Source organism: Armigeres subalbatus, chromosome 2, assembly GCF_024139115.2.
Source record: "Armigeres subalbatus isolate Guangzhou_Male chromosome 2, GZ_Asu_2, whole genome shotgun sequence".
Lineage (NCBI taxonomy): Eukaryota > Metazoa > Arthropoda > Insecta > Diptera > Culicidae > Armigeres > Armigeres subalbatus.
In genome coordinates this window covers 299,786,001-299,803,200 of record NC_085140.1, presented here as the reverse complement: position 1 = coordinate 299,803,200, position 17,200 = coordinate 299,786,001, and the positions used below count along the sequence as shown (strand labels likewise).

The following is a 17,200-nucleotide window of genomic DNA, read 5'->3' as shown; positions in this document are numbered from 1 at the left end:
CATGCTATAAAAGCAGAGCTTTTATAACATGTTCCATGTACGCGAGTTGAGCACAGAGATAGCTCGATTTTATCAACACTAGCTTTTTTTTAAAGTTATTATTTTATTCTTATAATATATTCAGTTTACGAATAATTAATTAACAACAACAAAAACGTAAAACGTTACACTACTGACAGCAACCTTATTTCGTCGCCAAGCACTTTCAATAAAAATCATCTCGAATCAATGCGCATTTTGAATCACTAATAGCATTACAACCAAAGTCAGAATCTTGCAAGAAAATTTCACTTTTCACCGACAACAGCCAAATCGATGAAGATTCCACCACAGTGAAAATCTTTTCTGAGGAAACTACTCGCTAGCGATCGCTACGCTCGCCATTGAATTTTCTTCGGTCACCTTGCGAATAAAGATCAACCTTCTCTTGTATAAAATGATGATTCTGAAAAGAACCGATTTATTTGCATTCTGTGTCACTAATAGCAATAAACCCGACGCCATCGTACACTCTCCGTAAATTCCCGATCGAAAATAGACCGTGTGGAACACGGGTCTGATGTCCGTGTTGGAGATGCACGAACAGGATTGGTCGTGGGATTCTGTTCTGATTCGGTCGTACACATATTACGTAAGCACTTATGGGGAGAGGGGGGTTTGTCTTTTTCTTACGCACCATTTAAATAAAAAATCATTTGTATGAAAAAAATCTTACATGGAGGGACGGGGGGTCGGAAACCCAGAAAAAATGCTTACGTAATTAGTGTACGACCCCTTAGTAAGTTTCACTCTCGTCACTTTTGATTCATAGCTGTTTATCTTCTGAGCCTTTAAATTTAAAATTAAATGTCTTTTTCAGCCAAATTACCGGTATACATGTCGATTACAGCCAAATGACATTTTCGGCCAAACCAATTAGATGATCTTCGAACCAATGCAATGGCTATCAAATGACTTTCGGCCAAAAGTTATTCGGCCGAAAACCATTTGACCGAAGACCACAAGGCCGAAAGTGGTTTGACCGAACAAACCATTAGGTGCATCTAGCCGAAAATGTCATTTGGCCAAAATGAAATAGACATCTAGTCTTTGGCCGACTAAGTCAATGAGCTGATTGGCCGATATGGTCTTTTGGTAGAAAACGTCATTTGGCTGTAAATGTCTTTTGGCCGACATGGACATACAGTCGAAAAAGTCGTTCAGGCGAACTAGTCCTTTGTACGAAAAAGTCGTTTGGCTAAATAGTTCATTTGGTGGAAATGGTCGATTGGTAGAAATGGACATATTACCAAACGGGTCGATATTTTTGGCCACATTACCCGTTAATGACATTTAGGTCCATTACAGTCAAATGGAATTTTTGGCCTCTTGACTTGACAGCAATACGATCATTTAGGGCAAACGTCTTGTTAGGGCAAAAGGCTTTCGGTCAAATGACAGTTTCCTAATCTAGTAACTGTTAAGACCAAACGTTCAATTCGGCCAAGTGGCATTCGGGAAATTTGGTGCCATTCCGCCGGAAAGCTTTCGGCCAAACTACCCTACCCCTTTTTGAAAAATGTCCGAAGGCCTTCTTATGTGTAATACAAAGAATTTCGCGTTGAAAGCCAAAGAAATACCGAAAAGTTTTGCGCGAAATTAAAAAAAAAGTCACTCCCTTGCACTGAAAACTTTCTCATGAAAACGCTTTAGATTTTCCCGCGGATACTGCGAAGAATTTGCTGTGAAAAATCTGAAAAATTTCCAGTATAAATTTGGAGCAAGCTGCTGTGGATATTCTGAAGAATCTCCCATAAAAAATCGGAAGAATTTTCCGTTGAAATTCCAAATAATATTTCTTTGAAATTCCAAACAATTTTCATGGGAAATTTTATAGAACTTTCATTGGATGTATCGAATTAGCCGCCGCCGCCGATGGTTTCAGAGCGGCATACACATCTAAAATCGATAGGAAAGTTATCAAGATGAAGAGCTTGAAAGGAGCAAAAAATATCTTCACCACGATGTGAACAGTATAAATAATTAATTAAGGCTCAAATTACCGTCATTCAGTCATTGACGAGAAAGACAGCCACGTGCTCGTACCATCCCCCAGTAATAAAACCACCCACCGAGGGGAAAAAGCAGTCTCCAGCTGGATGGGGAAAGTATTTTTGTTTCAAAACTACATCATCCAATAGCGAAGACATAATTATATCCGGTGGATACTTCATTTTGTTGTATTTCGCTTTTGTATTACTTGAATAACATAAAATCATATCTGCTATAGTTAAGAGTTCGCGATCAAACTTGTTCTGTATCGGACGCAGAAAATTCGCGAGATCCGGATGATTAGTTTTGTTTTGATCGGCCGGAAAATTAATCAATCGGTGCGGTCGGAAAGTAAATCAATCAGTGTGAGATCGAACGAGTTTTGTATTGGACGCAGAGCTCTACCCAAGTAACATTTCAAGTTTTATTCCGCTCTAGGAATAGTTTTCAAGATAAAATAATAAGATCTAACCATAAAACCCACTATTACATGACAACCTTTTGATGACCACTATAAGAGTAAGATTTGGCCAAGTGGCCCTCTTTAGATATCCACTTCAAACCCATTATAAGTATTAAGAAATCTTTTTTGAACCACTCGCAAAAAAGGGAACTTGGCTGCGACAGCTATCAAAAATGTTGCTTAAAAAAGGGAAACAAAACTTTGCTGAAAAATAATAACATAATAAATCGTTGATGACGATCATGATGAGGATTACTATAAAAAAAAGTCTTCCAGGATTGTTTTTCAATTCACTTCTTTCCAAATGAGGTGCGCGTTCAATTTCATGGTGAAAGCTAGTAAAAAATAAGATTGAACACCACGCGCTCTCAAAATAATGTAGTTCTGGGCATTTAATTTAAAATAACTATAACAACAAAATCGTAAATCTCAATTGAATCAAATTATTTTTCACCCTAATATATTTGTAATGTACATCACTCACCAAAACAAGCGTTTTACGTGGTGGAAACATGATCTAATCATGATTTTCAGGGATAAATTGCATTGACTTAAAATACTCCTCCATTTTCAACATGGCCATCACAAATTTGGATCAGAAAAATGTTGCTCTTGTTAAACACCGTCATAAGCTCTTTGCAATGCAAATATTCTTATTGAGGTATTTCATTTGATCACATTACGATCACATTGTAGCTTTTATCGAGCTTTAAAAATAGGGTTTATCACGCTCTTTATCACTACCGTAGAGCTGCTCATAAAATCAATTGGCGTTTGACATTTGAAGCGATTGCTATTATAAATCCGCTATTAGAATTAAATAAATCCAAGAAGCATGGGAATTGTTACTTGGGTATCGAGATCCAGGTGATTAGTTCTGCTTTACGTGGTAATACGGAAAATAAATCAATCAGCTTGAGTTTCCATTCAGATTGAAAATATTTCCTTCTAATAGATCGCATCACTCACCTAAGCGAACAAAGACTAGATATTATATCCCTTAAAAAGAAGATACAATAAAATATCCCATGACAATCGCGGACATGCAGAGGTGTTTTCGATCTCTAGTAGCAACGAGAGTCGAGCCAACAATCCTTCCTTTCTCATACGACCAGCGCCGTTATTGGCTGAAAATACGTAAGCTTCCAAAACGTGTACATTGCGAATGGATATCTCACCCCAATGGGGGATTAATTTGGTTCTCTGTACAATTTCGCAAGTACCAGTCAAGCGCGGAGTAGCAACTACGAATTGTACGGTCATAATGCCCATACTCATGCTGATAAAAGCATATTTGCTATAGTAAATCGACATATTAATTTGCCATAATTCTAAAACCACAGTGCAAGCTAACACTATTTCAGAAAAAATAACTTTCCACTTCCGATCGACGATATGAGTTTGCTAAATAATTTGATTGACCTCTGGAATCAGCTGTTCAGTTGTTTTGCTTTTCATAAACTGATCCAATTTAGTGTTATCTTTATTTTTGCCAATACTGTACAAGAAAGCAACCGGGATGAGTTTGATTCGATCGTAAAAAGCGCTCAAGAACCTACGGCGTGCGTGCGACCGAAGCGTTGATACGAACCATCCACCCATCAAAAAAATATTCTCTTATGATGATGCGTGTTTTGATATGCGAAAGAAGTGGCTGCTCTTATGAATTGGAATTTCTCGTGCATTCAGTACTCAAGTCACTCCCAAGTTGAAATTTGAATCTAATGCGTGTGGATGACTGGGTGCTCCACCGTTGGATTCGACTAATTTTGGTCGTAAAATAAATGAGGAAAAATTAGACGGTTCGTTGACTGCCGTTGAGGCGGACGCGCCGACGCACGTGAGCCTCCTAAGGTGATGATTCGATCAAGTTCACGGCCAACTTTGAAAGCCTATTGCGTTGTTCATTTAAAAAAAACAGGTGATGCATAATGGCGCTTCAAATCTTGTGATCGACAAAAAAACTTACGTTGTCTGTGCTCTGGGGTCAAATTGACCCCAAATTGAAATTGCTATAACTTTTTTAGGGCGAGGCGGGGAGGCGTTTTAGCGAACAAGGGTATAAAAACAAGGGTATAATAACAAGGGTAGAAGTGATTTTTCATGATTATTTTACTTATATCCGAAAATCCTACCCATTCTGAACTGCACCTCTTTAAAAAGGTTATGCAGGAAGGCGTGTGCTTTGGCATAAGGCGTTGATAAGTTTAAAACTTGGTCGCCAGGTGGTGGAATATTTGAATCCATTATTTAAGACTACTCAAGTAATTCCGATATATAGAATTCTCCTCAGTGTAAATATTCTTATCAACAAATTTAAAATTTGTTAAATTGGCGTCTTGATGAAAGGTCGTCTAGTGGGAATGGACTGTCTTGTGACGGAAGTAATAATTGGGAATTTTACAAATAAGCGGCAAATTGGCTGATCTTTGGTTACGCATGTAGACCCAAAGGCCTTAATTCCAGGGTTTTCTTGGATGACCTAAAACATATTCTGTGAACACATTCTCTTATTTACAGCATCGCTGGAGCAGGTTGAATACAAAGAAAACTTTTGATGAACTCTACCACAACACTCATGTTTGCCAAAAATGCTACACTGCCGCTAACCGCAAGTCGAGCACATCTGTATATGGGCCTCCATATACAGATGTGCTCGACTTGCGGTTAGCGGCAGTACATTACTTTACCAAAATATATCAGATCTCACATGGAACAATATACTCAAATTTAACAGCTCACTAGCCCCGCATCTTGGAAAAAGTGCTCATTATATTGAGCACCGCTTTGTAGTCCTGGACATCCTGAACAATGTTGCCGAATATAACTTGGGTGTTGGTATGAGGGATCTCAAGCTAAAGCAATATTTCAAACATGCAAGAATATTGCAAGTACACTTGCGCCGCCTATTTGTAAATTTCCTTATTATTTATTCCGTCACATGACAGTCCATTCCCACCAGACGAACTTTGTTAAAGACGTCATCTTTACAAATTTCAAATTTGTGCGATAAGAATATTTACAATGAGGAAAATTCCATATATCGGAATTACTTGAGTAGTCTAAAATAATGAATTCAATTATCCGCCACCTAGCGACCAAGTTCTAAACTTATCAATGCTTCTGTCAAAGCACACGCCTTCCTGCATAACCTTTTTGAAAAGGTGTAGTTCAAAATGGGTAGGATTTTCAGATATAAGTAAAATAAGCATGAAAAATCACTGTTTTTGTACCCTTTTTTACGAAAACCCTCCCCTCGATATACCCGCCCACCTATAGTCAATATTTGGTAACGACCTGATTAAATTATCTTTCGAAACAGCCCCAAAAATCCAAAATTGGCCAAATATTAAAAGGGTTATAGCATTTTCAATTTGGGGTCAATTTGACTCCAGAGCACAAACAACGTAAGTTTTTTGAAAAAAGTACACTGTAGCGCATATTTTCAAGATTTTTTAAGCGAATTTGCACCTAGGAGACAGATCTCGGCGAGTTTTACCAAACTACCAAAAATTAGGAGAATCGGTTGAAAACTAAAAAAATGGCAGCCACTCAAAGTGGCCTGGGGTCATATTGACCCCAGAGCAAAGACAAAAGGTTAAGTAATTAAAATTAATATTTGCCAAAACAATAAATTGGATATTTCTGTGCAGGAGCGACGACCTCGATAACAGAAATTGGTATGATTTTGCCTTGCATAAGAGGTAAAATACCAAAAAATAATACCAAAAACTTATATGCAGAATACTTGAGGCATACCTTGTTAAGATATTTCAATACTTGTATAATAATTGGTTATCCATTTGGTATTGAAATATAATTTAATAATAGAGTGGCTCTGTTATGGCTCAAGTATTGTGCATATTTATTTTTGGTATCATTCCTTTGGTATTTTACCTCTTATGCAGGGCTAGTTCATAACAGAGTAAGGTATCAATAACAGAATTAAGGTACACTGGGGGAAGTGGAAAAGGAAAAATAGATAGTGCATGTTTGAATTAGTGTAAACCCGGTTTAAATTATCTAAATGCGTTCATTCAAAATGGGCTATCAAAAACAGTCAATTTTGCACCAACTATGCGGTAATTCATACCATTTTGGTCGCCTGAAATTTATGGAAATAGATTTTAAAATTAGGAGTTTTTTATCCACTTACCCTAGTGTAGGGTGGTCTAACCGGTAGTACCGAAACCGGTAATACCGGTATTACCGGCCAATTTTGAGTATCGGAAATACCGGTATTCAAGACGGAAAATACCGGTATTTTCGGTATTTTAAATTTTGCTGTCAGTATAAAAAACCACGAATAATTTTCACCTACATGTGTCAGCTAAACTGCCTGTAATTGAAAATCCGTCCCATATAATTTATAAGTAGGGTAAACTGTGGTAAAACGCACCCTGGAGAAAAACGACCTTTTAGCTTTTTTTGTCGGTGCTTCAGACATACTTTCAAACTTTCAAGAATGTTTTCTGCTAGATTCGTAGATCAGAACTACATGCGCAGCTGTAAACACTATATTGAAAACTGTCGAAAATGTCCTCAAAAATGTATTATATTACCCCTGTCTACATAGTCGAATTTTACTCACAATATATGAAATTGTGAAAAAGTTACTTTCTGCAGTAGTTCTCTTCCGGAGATCAACTGTGAAAAATTAATATCTGCAAAAATATGTCCGTTCTTCATTCGGAACGAATTTTTATTGGTGGCTGTTACCAATATACGCTGGAATAGCATGTTATCCATTCACAAACGGCTTAAGGGGCCCATTCAAAAAACTGTGATCGATTTGAAGCTGTACGTGGCGCTCTAATTCATGTTTGAGCAATTATCAAATCAAGCCACAGAAATTTCCATCTTTTTATGCTCTCAAAGAACAAATGAAAGTTAAGAGACGTTCAAAACACGCCGATTTTTTTGCTTTTTGAGTAATCCTGCCGTAGAGCAAATGATCGGAAACGATTTTCTTCAAGAATTAAGACATCCAGAGTTACTTTGCAAGCGGAAGAGATCTTGAAGCGTAGAATCATTCCTTATGCGATCGTTGAAACTTCGATAACGACCACACCTGAAGATCGGTACGAAGAAGTTGCCTCTATTGATGATATTTTTGGTGTATCGGTTGAAGAACAACTCGTATAGAGACTACAGCAGAGCAAAACACTTGCGTTGCCGGTGTCAACTACGTTAACGCCAGGATTCTTGCAAGCAATCCGTAAAAAATTATCCTCACTATGAATCTGAAGAATTTAGGGGTATTTGACATTTGTTATCGAAGGTCATTTGGTCAAGGTCATGGAACCATTCGTCCAAATTCCGTTGAGCCAGAGAGAGCATTCTTAGGCAACTTTGCCAACAAAATCCACGATTAAACAATGAATCGCTCAGTATGTTATGTCTTATCAAAGTTTTACTTTGCCCAACTCACCAATCAATGATTGTAACATTTGCAATTTGTCACAAAACACACAAAAGTCCAAAACATTTTTTTAACGAATTTTTTTACTAATACCGGTATTTTACCGGTATTACCGGAATTGACTCGACCAAATATCGAATACCAGTATTTGTCAAAAATGGCCAATACCGACCACCCTACCCTAGTGGGATGGGGTAAGTGGAAAACCTTTTGCCTTCTCGAACGCTAAGTGTACGTAAAGTCTATATGTTCGCCCAAAGATGAATTTTTTAAAGGAAAAATGGGACTTACAGGGTTATAAACTAATCAACTTAGTTTAACGAATTGATATGATGTCTGTATGTGCGTATTTGTATGTATGTGTGTGCGCAAATCACGTACAAATTTATCAGCTATTCTTAAGCACTTGTCCTTAACCAATTTGTTCACAAAAAAAATGCATTCAATGGCGAAACTTGTTATGAATAAAAATTAATGTGAATTATACAATATATTTACCTATCAGTGCTATTTTTAACTTTCTTATATATTTTTTTCATATTTCAAACATGTGAAAGGCATCAGTACCGATAGGTGGATTAATCAGGCATTTTCTCATTTATATGAGTCCAATCACCACTGGAATCACAATGATAACAAAGAAGGAACATATTAAGATTCACAGTTCCCCCGCAGTGTTTGATACCTGGGGTAAGTGTAAAATCCTTTAATTATTTGCTTTCTTGGTGCAAACCACTACCAATTGAGGGGGATTAGTTTAATAGTATTATAATGGTCTCCTGTGATATAAATTCACTTGAAAAAAGAACAATTGGTGCAAATAAGAATTGATTTTTTGAATGCAAATATGAATTTTTCGCGAAACCTAAAATTACAGTTCATGCGTTAACCGTGTTAGTGTATGTGTTATACAAATTTCAACATAGTATTAGTGTGAGCATCAAAGTATAACAATGCATAATGCTATGATGTGTTAAAAACTGTAAAGTCTGTACAATTCCAATTTTTCGAGTCGATTTTTACACTTACCCCCTTTTTCCACTTCCCCCAGTGTACCCTAAGTATTATTTAGCCAATTTCTCCTGCTCAGGTTACCTACCGTATTAGAACGCTAGTGGCGATGTAGTTATTTTCTGCATTTTGCCAAAATATGCTTAGAAGATTCAAAAGTATAAGATTCCTAATTGCCTATTCTTAAAAATTAATTTACTTTGTTACCACATATTCATCCATTCCGGTTCAACATTTTTAGGACGATTATGCATATTTACAAAGGTGAGTTAAATTCTGATTTTTATCTGAATTTAGTTATCAAACATAATCTTATTTCCAGATCCAGAGTGTATTGATTATGCGATCACAGAAGTTTCAGATTGTCTGGGAAAACTTTATACTATAAGTTGGTGAATCAGTGTAAGAATCTTTAGGAATATCTAGCTAAATTGTAACAATATCAGAAACAATTTATCTAAATGATTACAACAACAAGACAAAATTCCTATTCATCGCAAATGTCATCATGTATTTCAATTGTATTAACAACAATAAAAGCAATTAAAAAATAGGTTTATGTTGAATAATTATGTTGTTGGTATAATTTGTTCATTGTTTTCCTGCGCAAGAAAATGTAATCCCTTAAAATTGAACGTGAAACGTTTTTTGAAATTTTCTACAATTCCATGCCAATTTAACGTGCTTCGCATTGTCATTCTTCAAGCAATTCAAATGTATCTAACGATCTGCATTTTGAGATGTGGAACTAGAAATACATGATATTTTAATGTGTTCATCAATTAGTCCAATCAATTAGTCCATAAATTAATCATCAATTAGTCCATCAATATTGTACACGTTCAATATTTTCAAATTGAACCTACCAAGAATCATGTCGAAGTGACCCAGGTGCAGCAAAACCATTAATTCGGGTTCGGGTACCTTAACTCAAATCTGGGTAACAGTACATGAACATGAGCATGATCATTATGACCGCACAATTCGTAGTTGCTACTCCGTGATTACCTAGAACTTGCAAAATTGTACAGAGAACACAATAAATGGGGCTTGGGACTAGCTACCCATTCTCAATGTACACGATTCTGGATCTCAAATATCTGAAGTCAATAACGGCGCCGGCCACGTCCTTGCGACCATATAGAAAGGGAAGGATTGTTAGTCTGACTCTCGTTGCTACTAGAGACCGAGTATACCTCTGCATCTCCACGATTGTCTTGGTATAGGATATCGTTTTAGTCACAAAGGATAATTTATCTGGATTCACTTCGATAAGTGATGCTATCTATGAGCTTGGAAATAACACTAATTCGCTGTCTCGCCACGAGAAAAATGTGAAACCATGCGCGCCCGGTGGCAAACGAAAACGGAGGAGAAACGTTTTGGACGACCGAACGGACGCGCAGTACTCTGTACTTATCCATTTTTTGACATACCCAGATTTTGACAACTACTAATATTAGAAAAATCCGGGTATGAACGACCCAGCGACTGAGTTGTTTCATGTTAGTGTGCAAGCTCATCTTGGCCGTGTCTATTATTCATTATGCTTTTGGGTTTTCCCTCATATTTACCGTGTTTGTGATATTCGTAACAAATACCTAATAAAGTACCTAATGCAACGTACACACCAGTCAAGCAGTTTGACGAACATTGACTCCGCCCCTAAGAAAACGCATAGCTTGCTGCTTTGTTTGAACGTGTGTGAAGTTCGAACAACCATTTGACAGTTGGCGACTCGGTTGGAAAAAAATAAAACGGTTTGATTTTGGTTTGAGTTCTCGGGGGTGGAGTCAAGGTTCGCCGAACATGTTTGAGCGTTTGTAGTGAAGTTGCACAAACCCCCATATATTTTTAGATGGTTGGTGCTCAAATTGTCGCTTCGGTCGTTCGTGTGTGATATTGTTGGTCGAATTAATTGATTGTTCGTGCGGCTGTTGGTAAAACTTGAGGGATGTTTGAATAAACGAGAGGTGGAGTCAATGTTGGTCAAACTGCTTGACCGTGTGTACGTTCCATAAGAAAAGTTTAAAGGACTAAACTTTGACATCGAAGTCCAAATTTTAAACTCAGTAGTTTTCTCACTCTCTCTAATGAAACCTGGTACCTGGTTGGCCACAGCGTCGATACACATATGCCTGGCGTATTGTAGAGCTCCATAATCGTCCCCTAGTGCATGTTATATTTCATCATTCACCTTGGTTTGACACTTATAGAACAGGCGCTTTGGATGCAAGGTCCAAGCTAATTAAATGTTGGTCACACGAACACACGAATACTAAGTTTAAGCATAAGTCTTGAGCATGCATTAACTCAAGGTACCGACCCAATGCTTCATGCGAAATCTAATATCAAAGCTCACACTACGTCGCTCTTTTTAAAAATGGGTTTACCCAAAAATCGAAGCTTCAGGATAAACATCTCACATCTTTGATGATAAAATACTGAACAAGATAAATAAAGTGTGCCGCACAAATAAAGTGTGCGGCAATCTTTTAATAACCAATTTTAATTCTGATATATCCATCGGTACTTGAAACAATGTACTAATATGCAATGGTATACGATGCAAATTAATATAATACAAAATCAACGCCTCCACATTTGGAAAGATCTATCAGATTACCAACTCTACAATCGGGGCGGCAGTTCCCGCACAGATTCCATATTCCAAATTCAGAGCCTATTTTCCTTACACGCACGCAGCTATCGGTACATTATAACTCATTCCACACTTACCCTAATCCGTTCCTTGGTATTCTGATCGGCGACCGTTGAGCCGACAACGGTTGAAACGATTACAACGATTGCACAGCAGCAAATGAACCTGCGAAGCGAAAAGAGCGACAACAGACTGTGTGAATGGAAAATCGATTAATTTAAATTAAACAGCAAATTACAATTAAACCAACTGACAGCCGAAGCTTATGGCTAGAGCGAGCTTGGGCATTTGCCACCCTTAATAACCTGTTCGGATTGACATAGGCAGTGCCAGCGAATGATTGGAGGAGAGTTATGTATAACAGAAGGAATCATTTTGGTAGAACGTAAAACCAGGGATGCCAGAGAATATTTGCAAATGTCTTCACTGTCGTTTAAATATGTCTTCAAATGTCTTCAATATAAAAATTATGATTATTAGCGAAAAATTTAAAAATCGGTTTGTAAATTCAATCACGCCCTTGGTGTATAGATGTGGAATAAAGTTTATTTTTTTAAACATTCAAAATGATAGAATTCAAGAGAATATTCTATAAAATTTCCACGAGATAGTGTATAACGAGTTTCCCCTCGATTTTATACTGAGTCTGGTTAAAGTTCCACCGGATTTTTAACTGAATTTCCATGTGGAATTCTTCCAAATTTATTTTTAAAGAATACTCTGTAAGGTTTCAAAATTTACCGTGAAATACTTGAAAAACATCCAGACGAAATTTCCCGAAGAATTCCTGTTGGAACACCCAGAGGATTTACTGAAGAAACTTCTGGAGAAATTTCTGAAGGAACTTACGGAGGAATTGCTGGAGGATTTTCAGAAGGAATTCTTGGAGAAACTTAAGAAGGAATTTCTATAGGAACTTCGGGATGAATTCCGGAGGAATTTTTTGGAGAAATTTCTGAACGATATTCCTGAGGAATTACTGAAGGAATTTCTAGAGAAACTTCCGGAGGAATTTTTGGAAGTAGTTCTGGATGAATTCTTGGAGGAGCCTCTTGAGATATAGCTGCAGAAACTTCCGAAAGAAACCCTGGAGGAAATACCAGAGAAATTCCGTACACTACTAAAAATCCACACATATTTATTGGCAAAAATCCATAGATTTAACTTATGATGTATATCAGTGCACACATAACCATTCTCCACGCGAACTACTAATAAAACATATATCCAAATAAACTTTATGTGTTTGACGAATCAGCAATTATTTAATTTATGTGTGGTTCTTTATCGATTATATTAGGGTGAAGCTATTGCAAAAATTTATAACGGCGACACATATATCTTATATAGATATTTTTGGCAGTGTAGTATACTTCTGGAGGCATTCCTGGAGAATCTTTCGGCAACACTCTTGGAGAATCTTCCAGACAAATTCCTGGAGAAATTTCCAAAGGAATTTCTGGGGAAACTTCCGGAGGGATCAGTGGAGGAGCTTAAGCGTTAATTTTTGAAAATTCTGGGGGAACTTTCGGAAGAATTTCTGGAAGAACTTCCCGAGAAATTCCTGAAAGAACTGCTGGAGGAATTCGTGGAGGAACTACCGGAGTAGTTAAGGAGGATCTTCCGAAGGAATTCTTGGATGTTCTTTCACTGGAATTCTCGGACGACCTTACGGAGGAGCTCCTAGAAGAAATTCCAAAGGTATTCCTGAAGGATTTTTTGGAGAAATTCCTGAAACTTCCGGACAAATTCGTGTAGGAAATTTGGGAGGAATTTCAGAAACAACACTAGAACGATTTTTTGAAGAAATTCATAAAGGATTTCTCAGATAAAATACTGGAAGAATGTCCAAAGATATTTTTTGAAGAATTACCAAAGGAATTCAAGGTAGAATTTAGCGAAGGTGTGTAATAAGTTTCCTCCGGATTTCTATAAAGAGCATTTTCCTGTAGTAATTTACCATGGAAGATCTAAGAAATATCTATTTAACACCAAAACAATTTCAATTTCTTGTCGACATTCGTAAGAATTTTCTATGAGAATTAATTGAGGCAAATTTCTTGTGGAAATCAAAAGGGATTTTTTGTGGGAGCTCAGTAAAACTTGTGGAAATTAAGAAAAATTTCCCGTTTAATATTTGAAGTATTTCCTTTATTTCTTTTTAACGGAAATTATTATAAATTTCCACGATAATTTTAACTGAATTTTCAATTTCAATACTCTTAAATTTAGAAAAGAAATTCGTCATCGGAAATTCTTCTTATAAAATTCACGAGATATTCTTCTAAATTTTCACTGAGAAGTCTTTCAATTTTTTCAAAGGGAAATTCAAAGAGTTTCCTGGCGGATATTTAGAGGAATGTGGAATGATGGCATGCATATACCATTAAGAATGAATTTAGAAAAAAAAACTGGTTCTAGCTCAAAGGTTGAATAGATTAAATCTAGTCATAGAAGAATTTAGTTTATCTTTGCCGCAAATTGGATAGGTCATTGCGATCCGAAATGATCGAAATACCTTTTTAAAGACGCCGCCAAGAAAAATACAAACGAATGCTACCATCGGTATTTTTTTCACCAGCGCACAGCTCAAAGTTAAGTGTGTATGAGGTCTTAAATGCGTTGCAGTTATCAACCGGCTAGTGTGAATGTATTTTATGTTTGAGATTCTAAGCTCGAGACAAAGACTATTATAACTTTTGTAATATTTATATATCTAGTTTACATAGAGGTCGCAGAATTTATAAGCTTATAAGTAAGTAATGAAATTGTATTTTCTATTCGCTGGCTTATTGATTGTCTTCAAATAAGTACACTCTAAAAAATCATCACGTCATATTCACGTGAAAAATCACGTAACTCGTCTGTCTTGAACAAACGACGATTGTTACGTGACGTTAGTAATGCTCACCTGAAATTCACTTTTACTAAAAATCTTGGCGAATATGATTGTATACCCACGTAAACAATTTAAGTGAGATTGTGTTAGTGTGATTGCAGCTTCGGCATTTGCGTAAGACCTGCATTGTAAACAAGAATGACAGATACATAAACTAAACATAATGAGGCTTCGCAGAGGTAAATAATTTCAGGTGCATCTTGGTGGATATTTTCCGTGCCTGCATTTTTCCTCCTTGGAAAAAAACAACGGAAGTTGGTTAAAATTTATTAGATTCGTTGAAAAATGATGTGGAAGAAAAGAAAGCTGCATGGAAGTCTAGAGCTACCCGAATAAAAAATACAGTAGAATCACAGTACAATTTATTGTAACACTACTATTAATAACATTGAATTGGCGATAGATTATATTGTAAATGGAACCATAGAAATACATTTGAATGCATTGTTATGAACCATTTATTCAAATGTAAATGAAGTTTTCGCAATAGAATGTAAGGGTTGTTAAGTATCGTAACTATACAAAATCTGAGTTTTTTCCATACATTTTTTTCGTCACACAATAGAGTGTATGGTTAATATATTGTTGAAATATCCGAGCAAATCTGTTCAAAATACAATGGATTGTATTGTATTTGTATAGTAAAACAATACGATTTTTGATTTCTCAGTTGTGACAACTTCACTGTTCAACAATGCAATTTAAAGGGAAAAAATGCATATTTGGCGCTGTGAGGCAAATATTGTTAAATAGTTTATATGCAATGTAATGAAACATTTCAAAAGTTATCAATGTATGAATCTTATGTACGAAAACGTTTCAAAAACAATTGCAAGTATTGTTACATTAGAGAAATATGTTGATGTATTGTATCCTCAGTGTTATTACAATCTGTGCAACCATCAAGAAACAATGTATCCTATTGTATACCGTACATGGCATGGTAATTCAATTGTTTACACTATTGAACCAATAGTACATTTTTATCCGGGTACAGTTTTCCGGTCGCGTTAGTATAAAATTTGTAGTCTTTTTTCCACTATTTTTTGGTTAATTAATAGCGGCAATATTAGCAATTTTCGAGCAAGAAACTGGTTTTAAAATTCTCAGCGATTCTCATTGACATCATTTCTCAACAAATCTGATAAATTCCATTCAACATCCGCCGATAACTTTTTTTTCCTTCAAAAGTGTTTCTGCGGTAAATCCAAAGCGCAATGACCAAATGACGGCATTTCAATGTATCAATGCATCAACAACGCGAAAAAGATTCCCTTTTATGGGCAGTCCCTGTTCATTTTTGTATTCATTCCAAAATCATTATATTGCAATACATTTCAAAACATGTAGTGGTTACCTGCTGTCTTGTAGCTTTTACTAAAAATTCACGTAACCAGTACGTACAAATCACGCCAGGTTCACCTGATCGCCTGCTTCGAGGGCCTGTGTCAAAGTGCCAACGCGAATCCATGGGGTGACGCCTATAGGGTCGTAATGGCCAAGACACGTGGGGCGATGGCCCCTACAGAGCGGTCTCCAGAGATGCTGGAGAGGATCATCGCGGGGCTCTTCCCACGTCACGACCCAAGTCCCTGGCCTCCCTTTGTGGAGCTGCCACGGACCAGGGTGGCCGACGAGGGAAGAGTAACGGTGGCGGAACTTGCGGGGATTGCACAGTCCCTTAGTGTAGGTAAGGCGCCAGGACCGGATGGTATTCCGAACCTGGCCGTCAAAGCGGCCATTGCCGAGGCTCCCGAGATGTTCAGATCTGTTATGCAGAGATGCCTGGACGAGGGAGTCTTCCCTGTAGCATGGAAAAGGCAGAGCTTGGTCCTATTGTCAAAGGCGGGAAAACCAACGGGGGATCCGTCGGCATATAGACCAATATGCCTGCTTGATACGGCGGGGAAGGTGCTCGAGAAGATCATCCTCAACAGGTTGCTGATACGCACGGAGGGTGCGGATGGTCTATCGAGCAACCAGTTTGGCTTCCGAAAGGGTAAGTCGACCGTAGACGCTATCTTGTCGGTTACCAAATCCGCGGAGATAGTTATCCAGCGTAAGAGGAGGGGAGTTCGCTATTGTGCAGTAGTGACTCTCGACGTGAGGAATGCTTTCAATAGTGCCAGTTGGGCAGCTATTGCAGATGCGCTCCTGCGTCTTGGAATTCCCGAGTACCTGTGCAAGATTCTCGGAAGCTACTTCCAGAATCGAGTACTGGTATACGACACGGAGGCGGGTCGGAAGTGCGTTGACATAACCTCAGGGGTTCCGCAAGGTTCCATACTGGGTCCGGTGTTATGGAACGTCATGTACGACGGTGTCTTGAGGTTGAAGTTCCCGGTGGGCGTGGCAATCGTCGGCTTCGCTGACGATATTACGCTGGAGGTCTACGGTGAATCGATCGAAGAGGTGGAATTGACTGCAGCCCACTCGATCGCAATTGTGGAGGAGTGGATGAGTTCCAGAAAGTTAGAACTGGCTCACCACAAGACTGAGGTGGTTGTTGTTAACAACCGAAAGTCGGAGCAACAAGCGGTGATAAGGGCAGGCAACTGCACGGTCACCTCTAACGCTCCATCAAACTCTTGGGGGTAATGATCGACGATAAGCTCACCTTTGGTAGCCACGTCAATTACGCCTGCAAGCGTGCCTCCACAGCTATAGCGGCATTGTCCCGGATGATGTCCAATAGCTCTGCGGTTTATGCCA

General features: G+C 37.8%; 1 protein-coding gene across 1 annotated transcript in view; it reads right to left on the bottom strand.

Moving 5' to 3' along the window:
- The window catches only part of LOC134212481 (A disintegrin and metalloproteinase with thrombospondin motifs 7), a 655,262-nt gene that overhangs the window by 471,121 nt on the left and 166,941 nt on the right, over positions 1-17,200 (bottom strand). The window contains exon 3 of the mRNA XM_062690387.1: positions 11,667-11,754. Within this exon, the coding sequence (XP_062546371.1) occupies positions 11,667-11,754 (88 nt within the window). The remainder of the gene's footprint in view (positions 1-11,666; positions 11,755-17,200) is intronic.